The following is a 17,500-nucleotide window of genomic DNA, read 5'->3' on the forward strand; positions in this document are numbered from 1 at the left end:
GTTCGGAGCGTTTGGAACATCAGCTCCTTCTAGTTCAAGTTCAATCAAAAGTACAATTAAAACGTTGAATTCAAGTGAAAATAAAAGGAAAGTTAAAGTGCTGACCCCCCCAGTGGACTGACCTCTGACCTGTGGCTCAGGGCGGGAACGCGGAAGTTGATTGACAGGAACAAACCGGTAGAAAAGCATTAAATGTGATATAATATGACATAACATGTGATATACCATGACGTAACATGCGATATAATATGACATAACAAGTGATATAGTGTGACATAGCATGACATAGCATGTGATATAACATGACATAGCATGTGATATCATATGGCATAACATGACATAACATCCGATATAACATGGCATGACATGTGATATCATATGACATAACATGTGATATACCATGTGATAACATGTGATATAATATGTGATAAAATGTGACATGACATGTGATATAATATGACATAACATGTGATATAATATGACATAATATGACATAACATGTGACATAATATGACATAACATGTGATATAATATGACATAACATGTGATATAATATGACATAATATGACATAACATGTGACATAATATGACATAACATGTGATATAATATGACATAATATGTGATATAATATGACATATGTGATATAATAGGATATATGTGATATAATATGTGATATGATATGACATAATGTGTGATATAATATGTAATATAATATGACATAACATGTGATATAATATGACATAATATGTGATATATGACATATGTGATATAATATGGCATAACATGTGATATAATATGACATAATATGTGATATATGTAATATAATATGACATAACATGTGATATAATATGACATAACATGTGATAATATGACATAATATGTGATATATGTTATTATATATGGTATAATATGTTATAATATATGGTATAATATGTGATATATTATGTGATATATCTGGTATGATTTAGTATATGATATAATATATGATGTCATATAGTGTTTACTGCACTGTGCAACTTAAAAACAATGTTTTATTCACTGCTTTTCAGTTGTACATACAACAAATACATACCAACACCCACTCAGGAGGGAAGTCAAAAGTTCTGAACATTCTGTAGTGATGATGATGATGATGATGATAAGTCTCTGCTATGGAATGGCATAAGGAGAGTACTACATTGTTTTCAGATGAATTCATCATTTTATTTTGGTGTCACAGCGGCTCACCATATAAAAAGTAGTTCACATAATACTACTAGTTAGAATAGTACTTCTAGTTCACATAGCACTAGTAGTTCACATAGTATGACTAGTTAGAATAGTGCTACTAGTTCACATAGTACAACTAGTTAGAATAGTGTCATGTATTATTTGTCATGGTAGAACTGCTTGCAGTGTGTTTTCCTGGCTCCAGCTCCTGGATTCCTCCTCCAAACAGACGTGTTGTTCACGGCTGCAAACAAACACCTTCTCACCGTGTGTGTGTGTCATGATTTGATGGTGTGTGTGTGTGTGTGTGTGTGTGTGTGTGTGTGTGTGTGTGTGTGTGTGTGTGTGTGTGTGTGTGTGTGTGTGTGTGTGTGTGTGTGTGTGTGTGTCATGATTTGATGGTGTGTGTGTGTGTGTGTGTGTGTGTGTGTGTCATGATTTGATGGTGTGTGTGTGTGTGTGTGTGTGTGTGTGTGTGTCATGATTTGATGGTGTGTGTGTGTGTGTGTCATGATTTGATGGTGTGTGTGTGTGTGTGTCATGATTTGATGGTGTGTGTGTGTGTGTGTGTGTGTCATGATTTGATTGTGTGTGTGTGTGTGTGTTTGTGTGTGTGTGTGTGTCATGATTTGATGGTGTGTGTGTGTGTGTGTGTCATGATTTGATGGTGTGTGTGTGTGTGTGTGTGTGTCATGATTTGATTGTGTGTGTGTGTGTGTGTGTGTGTGTGTCATGATTTGATGGTGTGTGTGTGTGTGTGTGTGTGTGTGTGTGTCATGATTTGATGGTGTGTGTGTGTGTGTGTGTGTGTCATGATTTGATGGTGTGTGTGTGTGGTCACAGGACGAGCCGGACACAGCGTCCAGTGTCTCCTCTGACCCGGGGCTTTGTCCAGCGTTGGCCGTGGCGTCGTGCTGCTGCTGCTGGGCCGCGTTACTCACCCTCCCCCGGCTGGAGCTGGTTCTTATTCCACACTCGCTTGAAAACGGCCTCTACGGCGGTGAACCTCAGCCTTTTTCACACCCGGGAGTTGGGTCCATTCATTCAGATCCAGCCTCTGGGCCCGATCTAAGATCAATATCTGTATTGATCGGATCCGGTTCGGTGCCTCTGCTCTAGTCGGGGCGACGGCAGCGAAACCGGGATCCAAAGAGTCGGTGCGGGGGCGTTCTCTCGAGCCCCTTTCACACTCACAGTCTTTTCCAGCAATGTTCCAGAACCGTTCCTGCGCGGGGTCGCGTGTGAATGCGGGGAGCAGGGATCGATATTCCGAGAAATCTGTTCCGGCAGCCTCCCGCCTCAAGACCCGGTGTCAATGCCGGCGCGGCTGTGTTGTGAATGGAAGCGGCAACATTGGCGGAACGAGCGTGTGAAGAAAGGGCGGAGCCGAATACGGTAGCGGCAGACCACAAGTCGTGTGTTTTTACGGATATTTTTTTAAATGATTTGTTTTGGGAAGAAAAAAATGAATTTGGAAAACAGGCGAGCGCCACCCAAGCCGCGGCGCTAGCCTGCAAAGTCGAGGAACGGGAGCACGTCCAGTCTCTACGGAGACGGATCTTTATGTTCTTAAATGTTGTTTTTGTTTTTAGACGCCGCCCAGGCCCTGGACGTGCCCTCTACAGTTAGGGTGGCACCGCGGCAACAAACGCTTGGCGGAGCGGACGTCCTAGGAATGAAATGAGGGCGAAGAGGCCCCCCCCCGCCGGGAAACCTCCCGAAGGTACCTCCTGGGGGGGGTCCCGGACCTCGAGTTGGGAACCGCCGCTGCCGTTGGATCGATCACTGACGCGTTGGGATGTGGGCTTCCATCACCGTCCCAGTGAGGAGCGTGGCGCTGGAGCCGGACTGGAACGGTGGCGCTCCTGATCCCTTGCACGAGACCAGTGGTTTCCAAACGTTTATATTGTGCAGCCTACACGAGAGCGCGGGAGTTCGGGAGCGTTCTGCTCTTCACTCGGCCATCCCGCGTGCAAAGCCCTGCTGCCGCGCCCGCTCACGCCTCGTGAAATTGTGAATTGGTCTTAATTGGTTTCTGGTTCAGTTCGTTGGTCCAAGCTTAGAATGTTTCCTCACGTGGTGAATCCTTCATGTAAGTGTCTTCAAGTCATCCTAGTGGTTCAAAGGATTAGGAAATAAACAATTGTATCCTAATATAAATATTTGATTTTGCATGCATATTGACTCGGGGTGTCAGGATTCTCCAAATCCACAATTTCGATTTGACTTTCGGTTCAGCACATCTTTTTTTACAGCATTGACAACTATGTCATTGTTAGATTATCGAGTCTTGATTCGTAAAGAAAAACACTTTTATTTGAATATTAAAAATGATAAATTATTTTAAAAAATATGAGAATATTTAAACAACACAACTGAACGGTTAAGAGATTTATCAACACTAGACTTTAGCATAATAAAAATTAAGTTACTTATTACACTACTTTGAAGTGACTCACCAAAATAAGCGCAGAAAAACTGATGCTGTTTTTGCAGGAGTAGTAGTATTTTTGCCGGTAGTAAAAGGAAAATTAGAACCTGCAGCTCCACAGCTCCGATCAGAGCGACCTTTGCTCCAAACAACGCAAATAAAAACTGTAGATGTATTTGATTTACTCCGTTTCCTGCTGCTATGGAGCAGATCACTCCTGGAAAAAATCCTTCCTGCGTTCTCACGGTCGGTTGGCAAACGACCCAACACGCACGGTCCGGTGGTTTGGAAACCTCTGCACCCGAGGGCATTCCCTCGGTGATGCTCGGGTTTATTTCCCACTTTCATCGTCGCGTCTCTGGGATCACTGGACAATCTGGTGGAAGGCGGTCTCCCCGCACGCGGTGAAACACAGAGGAGAGGGCGGTGCGTGGTGCGTCTTCGCCGACGCGGGCTTTGCACAGTTACCGGGAATACTCCTCTGGAGTGTGCCGCAAACCGGATGAACTTTATTGTTATCTTTCCTTGTAATATTCAAATGGCGGATCTCGACCGCCCCGAGATGGTGCCATGTCGGATCATGTGTCCCACAAACACATGGGGAGAATCTCGAATGCAAAGTCTCAGTGGTGACGCCCCTGGTATTGACGAGGTATACTTTCTTTTTCCAATGTTGATTAAGGTGAGACCAGTTGGGTGACAGTAAAAATCACTGACATTCTTTGTCTTTTGCCAGTTGATGGGGGAAAAAAATATGTCCCGGGTCACAAGTGAGTCCTGAGCGCTGGGCTGTTTGAAAATGTAAATCACAATTTATTTTTTTTTTTTTTTGGCGTACCCCTGACGTCATTACGTAACCCAGTTTGGGAATAGCTGCACCAGATGATTGCCTTTTATCCGGGTCTGACTGTAGCGGTTGCTCAGTTGCCCTGGGAAAACCACCTCGTTGCCGTCTTGTGCGGTGTGATCACGGTGTCAACCGCCTTCAATATGTTGAAAAAAACAAAATGCCGTCGACCTCCGTAGGTTTAGAAAGGAAACTGTGTTGACCAGCCACACTGACCTTTTATTCTCTCTGGCTCTCTCTCAGATGCAGACTATAAAGTGTGTGGTTGTAGGTGATGGAGCGGTGGGGAAGACCTGCCTCCTCATCTCGTACACCACCAACAAGTTCCCCTCTGAGTACGTTCCCACGGTGAGTGTTCCAATACTACACCCCAAACTGCGCGGCTACACCTCAACTGCGCGGCTACACCTCAGACTATGCGGCTACACCTCAAACACACCCCCATTGACACACAAACAGAACCTACAACTCAAACCGCATGGCTACACCTCAGACTGCGCGGCTACACCTCAAACTACGCAGCTACACCTCAAACTGGACCTCAATCTACACCACAAACACACCTCCATTGACACACAAACTGAACCTACAACTACACCTCAGCGTACACCAAAAACACATCCCCAGTTACATCCAAACAGGACCTCAAACTACACAACTACACTTCCAACATTAACTGCAATACCGTGGTCATGAGGTGTCACCGCAGGGTTGAGGTCATTACCGCCATCACCGCAAATAATAAAAAAATAAATACATTTTTGTATTTTATTTTTTTGCTGGTGAAAGTTACAGGAGGGCACACGGTGTGTGATATGAGATATAAACACAACCATCATTGTTTAGTTATCATCACTGACCATCTTCCAACTTATGTTTAAAGGCTCCTGGAGAAACAAAAGTTTGCAGTTGCTCTGCTCGTCACTTGAGCTTTGCTTGCGACGGGGAGGGAGGGTCCATCAAGCATGGTATCGTATTTCAAGATTTCTAGGGCTGTACCCACTCAGAGTTTTGTCATCCGCATCGGATTCGGCTGTTTAATGCGAATGGAGCGCACGGTTCAATGCTGAAGATGGTCATATATATATATATATATATATATATATATATATATATATATATATATATATATATAGTGTTATCAAGTGAAGTGCAGCAGGTTAAGAGTCAGTTGTTGAAGTTGATGTGTTGAAGCAGCGTAAGGATCTGAGCCACTTAGACAAGGAGCACATTGTGATGCTGGACGACTGGGTCAGAGCATCTCCACAAGCACAGGTCTTGTGGCTGTTCCCGCTCTGCAGTGGTTACTACCAAAAGTGTCCAAGGAAGGACGACCAGTGAACCGTCGACAGGGTCACGAGGCTCAAGGCTCATTGATGCACGTGGGGAGTGAAGTGTAGCCCGTCTGGTTCGATGCCACAGTAGAACTACTGCAGGACAAAGTGTTGAAACAGTGAATGTTGCTGTGATAGAAAGGTGTAGAACACACAGTGCATGGCAGCTTGCTGCGTATGGGAGCTCACAGTGTCCATGCTGACCCCTGTCCACCCCTGAAAGCACCTACAATGGACACGTGAGCGTCACAACTGGACCATGGAGCAATGGAAGAAGGTGGAGGTCTGAATCTTTTCTTCTACATCATGTGGATGGGTGGGTGCGTGTGCATCGTTTACCTGGGGAAGAGATGGCACCAGGATGCACTCTGGGAAGAAGGCAAGCCGGCAGAGGCAGTGTGATGCTCTGTGCAATTTTGCACCTGGAAACCTCAGCACCTGGCCTCATGTGGATGTTACTTTGACACGTAGCACCTCCCTTAATATTGTTCCAAACCAAGTTTAGCACTTCATGGCATTCTTCAGCAGGATAATGCTTCTGCCACACTGCAAAAAAGGCTCAGGAATGGTTTTAGGAACTTGACAAAGACTTCAAGGTGTTCATTTGGCCTCCAAATTCCCCAGATCTCACTCCCATGGAGCATCTGTGGGATGTGCTGGAACAACAAGCTCGATCCATGGGGGCCCCACCTCCACCTTGCAGGACTTAAAGGATCTGCTGCTAACGTCTTGGTGCCAGATACCACAGGACACCTTCAGAGTCTGGTGGAGTCCATGCCTCCACCTCACAGCTATTTTGGGGGAACAAGGGGGAGCTACACAGTATTAGGCAGGTGGTTTTAACGTTGTGGCTGATCGGTGTAATTCCTCATTAAAAGGTTATCCCTGTGCATTTTAGTGTTTTTATCTGGTTTAGTCAGTGTGACACTGGCAATAAAACAACTAAATGTGCCTCCCAACCGTGAACAGTAATACCGCATTGATACTGTCTTTTTCACCACAGTAAGAAAAAAAAATCACACAACCACAACCCTGCACACAACTATACCTCAAGCTACATCTCAAACTACACCCCAAACATGCGTTCTGCCACATTAAACAGGACAAATAATCTCTCTTGAACTTGAACCTCAAACTACACCATAAACACACCCTCAGTTTCAGCCAAACTGGACCTCAAACTACACCCAAAGTGGACATTTTACTACTCCTACCCCAAACCTCAAAATACACCAAAAACTATAGCAGTTGTAACTGAACTGTGCCTTAAACTTCATTGCCAGCTACACCCACACGGGACCTCAAACTACAGCTCAAATAAGCTTTCAGCTATACCCAAACTGGACCTCAATCTAGCTTTCAGCTACACTCCAACTGAACTTCAAACTACATTACAAACACACCCCAAGCTGCACCCAAACTGGACTTCAAACCACAATAAAACTCAGGATACACCACAGATATGCCCCTAGCTACACCAAAACATGTTTTTGTTCTACCCTTCTCACACCACATCCATATCCCAAACAGGCCTCACTGTAAATGCGGAGAATTAGGTAAGGAACGCGGTTGAACAACGGTTGAACATGACAGGGTTTCCAAAATACCCTAACACCTCGTGGTCTTGGAGGAAAAGCAGCCGTGTGGTTATTTGCATCTTAAACACAGTCCGTTCAGCAGCGGCCCCAAGACGCACGTTAATGTTTGGTCACCTCCTGGATCCAAACGTCCAGCAAGAGACTCTGGGCGGGGTTGTGTCTCCTGATTCCTCAGCTTCATGCTGAACTCGCCTTCTGCCGCTTGGACTGTCGGCCATCGGGCATCCATGGTATTGGTGTGCAGGCGTGGATGCCTGTCCATCACACATATCTGCATTTGAAAGATAAAGCTTTCATTTTTCAGTCAAACAGTTCAGAAATGTACTTTTACTGTAACTCAGACTTGAAGAAAACATTAAGCTGTATAATAACAATAATAAATAAAGCTGCGGGCAGCAATGGACGGGGTCCAGGTCAGTCGTGTTAGTCACACATGACCGTTTTCCGAGTTCCCGTGTGTGGCAGATGCGCCGCCATACGCCACCCTAGTGGCGTTTTCAGGGCCCTCCAGCACAGAGACGCAGACGACGGGGGGTTGTGAACACCAGTGTATTGTAGAGGGGAGGCTAGCTGGAAGCAGCCAGGAGCAGATGGAACATGTCATGACACAGGGCTCCACCCTGACTGAGTGTGTGGGCGGGGTTTGTAAACCTGATGCTCGTGAGCCCAACCAACCAGCATCAGTAGTGGCTGCTCCAACCACCCCACCAACCACACCATGAAACGCAGCGTCACTTGCTATCAAGTCGAATTATCATTTTCCGAGTTCCCATGGGATGCAGCCTTACTCCCTACTAGGGATGAGCATGATTAGTTGACTAATCGATTAGTAATACCGGCGGTTCACGTGTGCATATTGAACAGTAGGGGGCTTACCGACCGGTACGATGACATTCTGTGTACCGTTGCATCCCTAGTGGTTACGTGCGATCAGTGGTCTTTATGTTGGGGGGGGGCCATGGCGTTACGGCTAGCCGACTAATCGATTGCAACTCTTGTTGGTTGTCGACCACTGTAAATATTTCAAACGCCCATCTTTACTTCCTGTCAGCACGAGTTACAATTTTCATAGTTTCCATGGAACGCGGCATCACACTGCCTCCAACCCAGCCGCACTTCAGTCATGTCAGTGGTTTGAGCGGTTGCTGTGCGGCCAAGGAGAAAAATAATAAGAACCCTCTGATAGTTGGGGATTCTGATAATTGGGCCTTTTGGTAAATAAGTTGACATTCAGCTGCGGCAGCGGCCGATGTTTATCTGTTGTGTTGCATCAACTTTGCGCTGGCTAAATGTGGCAGTGATTCCCACACGTAGACGTGGCTGGGGCAGGGCCCCCGGGTACTTTTACATACATTTGGTGACCCATTTTAACACTTTATTTTTTTAATTTTTATACGCCATCTGTGAAAGATGGAAGATGAACTCGTGGACTGGTTCTGTGTTCTCCCCCTCGATGAAAGACTTAAATACAGTTTAGTTGTTTTTTTTTCTGTAAAGATTTCTTTGTTTCCCTGCCACAAAAGGGGGAATAAATACTAATACAACAAAATCAACAAACAAACAAAAGCGTCGGCCGTCGGCCACATTGTTATTTTAAACATTGTACGGGGCCAGAATTCCCGAAATGATGATAATAAGCGGTCCCGTCGTGTTATCCGGTGTGTTTACATCAGAGCTGCGGTGTTGACTCCCTCGCTCTGGATCCTCTTTGTTGTTCAAAACCACCGGCTCAGCAGATTCTGCCGCGTCGAGCGTCTGAACGAGCCAACAGAGAGCCACGCCCTCATTCTGTTCCCACCTTACCTCCGTGACACGAAGGGGGGGGGCGTTTTAGTTTCCTTTTTTTTTTTTTTTTTTTTTTTTTGTGGTTGACGACCGACAAGAATTTGAGTCGACTAGCTGTGAAGTCGTCACCCTCTCCCCCCGAACATAAAGACCACTGAGGTGACTACCAGAATGCTATCGAACCGTTCGGTAAGCCCCCTACAGTTCAATACCTACACGTGAACCGCCGGTATTACAATAACAATCGATCGGTGACGCCTCAGCTTATGTTGTTGCGGCGCGGTAGCAGACGGCCAAATACTCTGACCAACAGACCCAGCGACTATGTTTGTTTATACTCGCCGCCGCTGCCCTGCATCTACTTTGCCTTTCACTTGAATACTCTGGCGCCGCCGTTGTGGAGGACTCGACCCGGCCGACCGTAGAGCCGTGGTCGGAGAGCGACGTCCCGCTTGACGGGCGCTCCGCCTTGTTCTCAGCTCGGGTGAAACGAGGCCGTGTCGTGCCGCCGTCAGTCTCCCGCTCGCAAGCTTTCTCCTACGCTGACTTACAGGTAGTTTGACTGTCGGGCCCCGCCCGCCTCGCTGTCCACTGCCGCTAACGTGATGGGTGCGCTGCACTGGGTGGAGTCCGGGCGCAAATGAAGAAAAAAATGATTCAAGTGAAAAACAATAGGTGACATCACTGCCCGAGTCGACTAATCGATCAGTCGACTCGGGCATGATCAGTCGACTGATTCAGTGCGGTGCTGCCAGCAGGGATTCAAACATGAATTTGGACAGAGACACGATCGTGGAACGATTTTCCAAACCGTCGTCTGTGTGTGTGTGTGTGTGTGTGTGTGTATAAAGTGACAAAACAATCATCTGATGGATTTGCACTTTAAGAGTCTCCTCTGCTCCTGTTGCTTCTCTGAACAGGACCAGAGCAACATACATATATACACACATACTGTATATACAAATACACACATACTGTATATACAAATACACACATACTGTATATACAAATACACACATGCTGTATATACAAATACACACATGCTGTATATACACATACATATATACACACATACTGTATATACAAATACACACATACTGTATATACAAATACACACATACTGTATATAAAAATACACACATGCTGTATATACACATACATATATACACACATACTGTATATACAAATACACACATACTGTATATACAAATACACACATACTGTATATATACATAAATATATACACACATACTGTATATACAAATACACACATACTGTATATACACATACATATATACACACATACTGTATATATACACACACCTACTGTATATACAAATACACACATACTGTATATATACATAAATATATACACACATACTGTATATACAAATACACACATACTGTATATACACATACATATATACACACATACTGTATATATACACATACATATATACACACATACTGTATATACACATACACACATACTGTATATACAAATACATATATACACACATACTGTATATACACATACACACATACTGTATATACACATACACACATACTGTATATACACATACATACATACTGTATATACAAATACACACATACTGTATATACAAATACACATACTGTATATACACATACATACATACATACATATATACACATACTGTATATACAAATACACACACACTGTATATACAAATACACACATACTGTATACATACATATATACACACATACTGTATATACACATACATACATACATACAGTGGAGCAAAAAAGTATTTAGTCAGCCACCAATTGTGCAAGTTCTCCCACTTAAAAAGATGAGAGAGGCCTGTTATTTTCATCATAGGTTCACTTCGACTATGAGAGACAAAATGAGAAAAAAAAATCCCGAAAATCACATTGTGTGATTTTTAAAGAATTTATTTGCAAATTACGGTGGAAAATAAGTATTTGGTCAATAACAAAAGTTATTCTGTCTATCTGTCTATCTGTCTGTCTGTCTGTCTGTCTGTCTGTCTGTCTGTCTCTCTCTGTCTCTCTCTCAGGTGTTTGATAACTATGCGGTCACGGTGATGATCGGGGGGGAGCCCTACACCCTGGGACTGTTTGACACAGCAGGTGAAAAAAAGAATGAAATAATAATAAATAATGATATTTATAAAAAAGAATGAAATAATAATAATAATAATAATAATAATAATAATAATAAATAATGATAATAATAAATAATGAAATAATAATAAATAATGATAATAAAAAAATGAAATAAATAATGATAATAGTAAAACAAAAATTATAATTATAATAAATAATGATATTTATAAAAAAGAATGAAATAATAATAATAATAAATAATGATAATAATAAATAATGAAATAATAATAAATAATGATAATAAAAAAATGAAATAAATAATGATAATAGTAAAAAAAATGTAATAATAATTATAATAAATAATGATAATCATAAAAAATAATGAAATAAAAATAATAATAATAAATAATGATAATCATAAAAAAGAATGAAATAATAATGATAATAAATAATGATAATCATAAAAAAGAATGAAATAATAATAATAAATAATGATAATAATAAAAACATAATTAAATAATAATAGTAAGAAATTATGAAATAATAATAATTTATTAATAATAATAATTTGATAGTAATTATAATAATTAATAAAACAAATAAAAAATATGATAAAAAATGAATGAAAACGAATAATAAGGAATAATAATAAAACGAATAATACTAAAATAATAATAAGAAAAAATAATAATTAATAATAATAACAAATAAAATAATACAAATAATGCTGATGATAATAATGATGATGATGATGAAGAAGATGACCCGAACATGTAACTGAATGTTTTTACACAATGAGCGCTCCCTGGCGTTGCCACGACGACGGTTGTGGCGTGGGGTGTGACGGCGTGACCTCGTCTCCCCCTGCAGGTCAGGAGGACTACGACCGGCTGCGGCCGCTCAGCTACCCCCAGACCGACGTCTTCCTGGTCTGCTTCTCCGTGGTGTCGCCGTCCTCCTTCGAGAACGTCAGAGAGAAGGTTTGAAACCTCGGCCGTGGGTTTGGGTGTATGTGGCCGCGCGCTCGCCGCTAAGTCCACCGAGGGTGGAGTAGAGGGAAAGGTCGTGTTTGTAGACCGGGCCCCGTGTTGTCGGTCGCGTTGGGAACGGGCCCCGGGGGGTCTTGTAAACCGGTTGTTGGGCGTGTCCCCAGTGGGTCCCGGAGATCTCCCACCACTGCCCCCGGACGCCCTTCCTGCTGGTGGGGACGCAGATGGACCTGAGGGACGACTCCAACACGCTGGACAAACTGGCCAAGAACAAGCAGCGGCCCATCGGCCCCGACACCGGCGACAAGCTGGCCCGGGACCTGAGGGCCGTCAAGTACGTGGAGTGCTCCGCCCTCACTCAGGTACCGGAGAGCTGACGGAGCGTGTGTGCGTGTGTGTGTCATGAAACCTCAGCGCAAACGATGAGTTAGCGTGTTAGCATGTCTGAGTGTGTGGTTAAAGGGGGATTCCACCCACGTTCAGAAGTAAAAAAACACGGCCCGCTTGGAAATGGATCCAAGCGGTGACATTTTTCTAAGTCCGACGCTGAGCACCAGTGTAGGCGGTCACCTACTCCGAGGCGACCATCAGGCAATCCTGTTGGTTTCGCCTGGCGTAGGGTACCCCCTGTAAACACTCATGTTACTAAAACACCTCCTCACCGTATATAGGGAGGCAGGGTTCCAAATGCAGAAGGCTGGGACGGAGGATGGTGGAGCTAGGCTGGGCACGATGGACCAAGGGCGGGCCCTTCCCTGGCTCGTCAGCGATGGTGTCACTTAATCAGTGAAGACATTAGAACTCAGTCGATCGTTTAAGGTTTCATGGATTATCGGTGTTCCCTCCCTCCCTCCCTCTCTCTCTACTAGCGGGGGTTGAAGAACGTCTTTGACGAGGCCATCCTCGCTGCCCTGGAACCGCCGGAGACCAAGTCCAAGAAACGCTGCCTCCTGCTATAGGAGGAGAAGAGGGAGAACTGATGCCAAGTTTTGGGGGAGGTTTAGAAAAGATGACGGAAGGGGATGTTAACAGTGCCTTTAAGGGGGTAGCCGCGCGGCGCTACATCAACAGCTAACAAGTCTGAACAACAAATTCCCTCTAGCGGTGCTTAGTGTAGCTTAGCTTAACGTAGCTTAGCTTAATGTAGCTTAGCCAAGGGGTTTTCTCATGTGTGGAGTGAGGGGTGGGCCAATGAACCAATGAGCACATGCTATGAGCTCGAAATAGCCTTCCCAAAATTCAAGGCTTCCAGCTTTTTGCGGATTTGGAAAAATTAGCAGAAAAATCTATTTCAGCCTTTCTACAAACAATAATAACAATAAATATCTGCTGTTTAGGGTGGGAAGTTTCCAGACATAAATATATCGGAGCGGTGTGCGGCTACGTCACGATTACCCAGTTCCAAACACTCGTACGGTGGCCATTTCATCCGTCTTTGAGCGTCCTCATGTGCCGCTTCTCTCTCCTGATTTCCTGTCCGTGCTTCCATCCGAGGGCTTTGAACGTCTGAACGTTTTTCATTTCAACACAGTTAAGAAAGTAAAGACTTTGCAGAGCGACGATCGAGACGTTTCCAGGTTCACAGATCGAGCGGCAGAACTGTCATAGACAACGGGTCAAAATGGCCGACCGCCCAAGGTCGGGAGCGGTACGAGGTGCTCTACGGTCGCTCATTACGGAGAGAGAGCGAAGGATGCGACGACAGCGCGACCCACCGCGCCCCCTAGAGGCGACCAGCGCTCACCTTCCACGTAAACTATCAAGTAAATCCTGCCGCGCGGTGGCGGCAGCAGTAGTCAATGGAGAAAAAAAAGAATCAGTGAAGCTCGTTTCCACTAATGGGAGAAATTCTGTTTGTTTGCCGTAGTATTAAAACGGAAATCCTGCTCTGCTGCCTGAACAGACTCCTTGTCCCAAACCCATGCCACATCCCATAATACCACGACCTATGGGGTGCTCAGCAACCCGAGGGACCCTGTCTGGACAGCATTTAAAATTCCAAATACCTAGAAATGGAAGAAAAGCCTTTACTTATTATTATTATTTTTATTATTATTATTAAATTTTTATTGTTATTATTCAAGTCCATTGAACTTGGGAGGGAGTTAAAAATGGGTTTATTTGCCCTTTAAACTTCTTGTTCTGTCTCTAATACGTTCAAGACTCATGGTTTTTAAAGGGTTTAGTTGTTTCTCAGATTTGACCCTTTCCTCTGCTTTCCTCCTCTTCATTGAATTTATTTCCAGAGAGTTGGATCATGACACGTTGTTTTAGAATAAACACGTAGATCTACACCTCGCTTTGATGTTTGTGGACGAACGGAGCAGAAAATCGGGGGAAACATCCAAGTTGTTTGTTTGTGAATGAGAACTTTTCCCTTTTCTTTCTTTTCTTTTTTGAAGTCCTGAGGTTTCTTTGCGTTTGGAGTGTTGTCCGTGGTCATGAACTGAAAATCTCTTCTTTTCACCTCCTGCTTGTGAGATCGCAGCGTCTTTCTGAGATCATTTTTTTTTATTTTTTGGGTGGAGTTAATGTGCAGGGTTGGGGGTTTTATTTGGTCATTTAGATATTATTATTATTATTATTATTACTATTATTATTATTATATTTTACCCATGACTTGATGTTTGCGCACCGAAGGGGAGGAGTGACTAAAATCATCGACTGACAAAGCTGTGCTGGTTGTCATGGAATTAACAGCTGAAGCAATAAATGATAAATAATGTTGAATTACTCCAGATTTGATTTGCGCTCTAAATGGAGCAACACCTGAGTGAGTTCAAACAATAAAACAGTACTTGAATATTATTTTGTGGTTTCTGCTCTTTTCCTCTGCTTCTATTGTGTATTCATCTTTGTCTATATATTCTAGGTTAGTGTAGTGGCACGGTGGCTCAGTGCATTGCACTGCTGCCTCACAGCAAGAAGGTCTTTCGATTCCCGCCTGGGGCGCTGTTGGCACCGTGCTCTGGTGGGTTATCTCCCAAACAGGAGCCTTTCTGTGTGGAGTTTGCATGTTCTCCCCGTGCTCACATGGGGTTTCCTCCACCTCACGTCAGTAAGGACCTCCACCAAAAACATGCACCATCATGGTCTGACCAGCGATGGACACTTATCACCTGGTCCCCGGGCGCGTCCACGTACGCTGCCCACTGCTCCTGCTGTGCCCCCGGAGGAAGGACAAGCCAGGATGGTTCAATGCAGAGGATCCATTTCACCGGCACCATCAAGCATGTGCATGTGTGTGTGTGTGCAAGCATGTGTTGTGGAGTGTCGCGTGACGATTAAAGACTGTTTCTTCTTCTTCTATATCTACATGTGGAATATTCTATATAGATATAGAGAATACGTACTGTTTCCCTTGGGGGGGGGTCACAAAAGAAACAGTGCAAATGTAGACCCTGCGCAGAGTGTTTCCATGATCCTCCTATTTAGTTTTCTGGACTTTTTTTTCCCCCAAGTGGATGTTTAGAAACAAGCAGTGTGACCTTTAAAAACAAGCGGTGTGACCTTCATTCTCATGAGAAGCAAACATTACGTCCTAATGCCGAGGTTTGATTTCACTGCAGCAGAAACCCAACGTGCCTGAGGAGGCGCAGGGAGCAGAGAGAAATACAATCCACTGGTTCAACGGGAAGAGCAAAAAGGAAAGTAGTGTCCTGGAGTGTCCTGAAGGGGGCAGGTTAGTGTAGTGTCCTAAAGTGTCCTGAGGGGGGCAGGTTAGTGTAGTGTCCTGAAGGGGGCAGGTTAGTGTAGTGTCCTGAAGGGGGCAGGTTAGTGTAGTGTCCTGAAAGGGGCAGGTTAGTGTAGTGTCCTGAAGTGTCCTGAGGGGGGCAGGTTAGTGTAGTGTCCTGAAGTGTCCTGAGGGGGGCAGGTTAGTGTAGTGTCCTGAAGGGGGCAGGTTAGTGTAGTGTCCTAAAGTGTCCTGAAGGGGGCAGGTTAGTGTAGTGTCCTGAAGTGTCCTGAGGGGGGCAGGTTAGTGTAGTGTCCTGAAGGGGGCAGGTTAGTGTAGTGTCCTGAAGTGTCCTGAAGGGGGCAGGTTAGTGTAGTGTCCTGAAGGGGGCAGGTTAGTGTAGTGTCCTGAAGGGGGCAGGTTAGTGTAGTGTCCTGAAGTGTCCTGAAGGGGGCAGGTTAGTGTAGTGTCCTGAAGGGGGCAGGTTAGTGTAGTGTCCTGAAGTGTCCTGAGGGGGGCAGGTTAGTGTAGTGTCCTGAAGGGGGCAGGTTAGTGTAGTGTCCTGAAGGGGGCAGGTTAGTGTAGTGTCCTGAAGTGTCCTGAAGGGGGCAGGTTAGTGTAGTGTCCTGAAGGGGGCAGGTTAGTGTAGTGTCCTGAAGGGGGCAGGTTAGTGTAGTGTCCTGAAGTGTCCTGAGGGGGGCAGGTTAGTGTAGTGTCCTGAAGGGGGCAGGTTAGTGTAGTGTCCTAAAGTGTCCTGAGGGGGGCAGGTTAGTGTAGTGTCCTGAAGGGGGCAGGTTAGTGTAGTGTCCTAAAGTGTCCTGAGGGGGGCAGGTTAGTGTAGTGTCCTGAAGGGGGCAGGTTAGTGTAGTGTCCTGAAGGGGGCAGGTTAGTGTAGTGTCCTGAAGTGTCCTGAGGGGGGCAGGTTAGTGTAGTGTCCTGAAGGGGGCAGGTTAGTGTAGTGTCCTGAAGTGTCCTGAAGGGGGCAGGTTAGTGTAGTGTCCTGAAGGGGGCAGGTTAGTGTAGTGTCCTGAAGGGGGCAGCTTAGTGTAGTGTCCTGAAGTGTCCTGAAGGGGGCAGGTTAGTGTAGTGTCCTGAAGGGGGCAGGTTAGTGTAGTGTCCTGAAGTGTCCTGAAGGGGGCAGGTTAGTGTAGTGTCCTGAAGGGGGCAGGTTAGTGTAGTGTCCTGAAGTGTCCTGAAGGGGGCAGGTTAGTGTCGTGTCCTGAAGGGGGCAGGTTAGTGTAGTGTCCTGAAGGGGGCAGGTTAGTGTAGTGTCCTAAAGTGTCCTGAAGAGGGCAGCTTAGTGTAGTGTCCTGAAGTGTCCTGAAGGGGGCAGGTTAGTGTAGTGTCCTGAAGTGTCCTGAAGGGGGCAGGTTAGTGTAGCGTCCTGAAGGGGGCAGGTTAGTGTAGTGTCCTAAAGTGTCCTGAAGAGGGCAGCTTAGTGTAGTGTCCTGGAGTGTCCTGAGGGGGGCAGCCTTCAGCTGGATTTGAACACTATGTAAACGACGTGCACTCATTTTGATT

The 17,500-nt window shown here is 44.9% G+C and overlaps 1 protein-coding gene across 3 annotated transcripts in view; it reads left to right on the forward strand.

Annotated features, from left to right (window-relative positions):
- The window catches only part of LOC307234518 (cell division control protein 42 homolog), a 26,608-nt gene that overhangs the window by 328 nt on the left and 8,780 nt on the right, over positions 1-17,500 (forward strand). For 2 of the 3 annotated variants that reach the window (XM_080006267.1, XM_080006266.1), the window contains exons 2-6: positions 4,732-4,836; positions 11,269-11,341; positions 12,188-12,297; positions 12,471-12,668; positions 15,179-15,277. In XM_080006267.1, the coding sequence (XP_079862393.1) occupies positions 4,732-4,836; positions 11,269-11,341; positions 12,188-12,297; positions 12,471-12,668; positions 15,179-15,277 (585 nt within the window). Of the gene's footprint in view, positions 1-4,731; positions 4,837-11,268; positions 11,342-12,187; positions 12,298-12,470; positions 12,669-13,175; positions 15,099-15,178; positions 15,278-17,500 lie in introns of those variants that run through there. The other variant, XM_080006268.1, reaches the window with a different exon arrangement.

The sequence above is a fragment of the Zeus faber genome (genome assembly GCF_960531495.2).
Source record: "Zeus faber genome assembly, chromosome: 1".
NCBI lineage: Eukaryota > Metazoa > Chordata > Actinopteri > Zeiformes > Zeidae > Zeus > Zeus faber.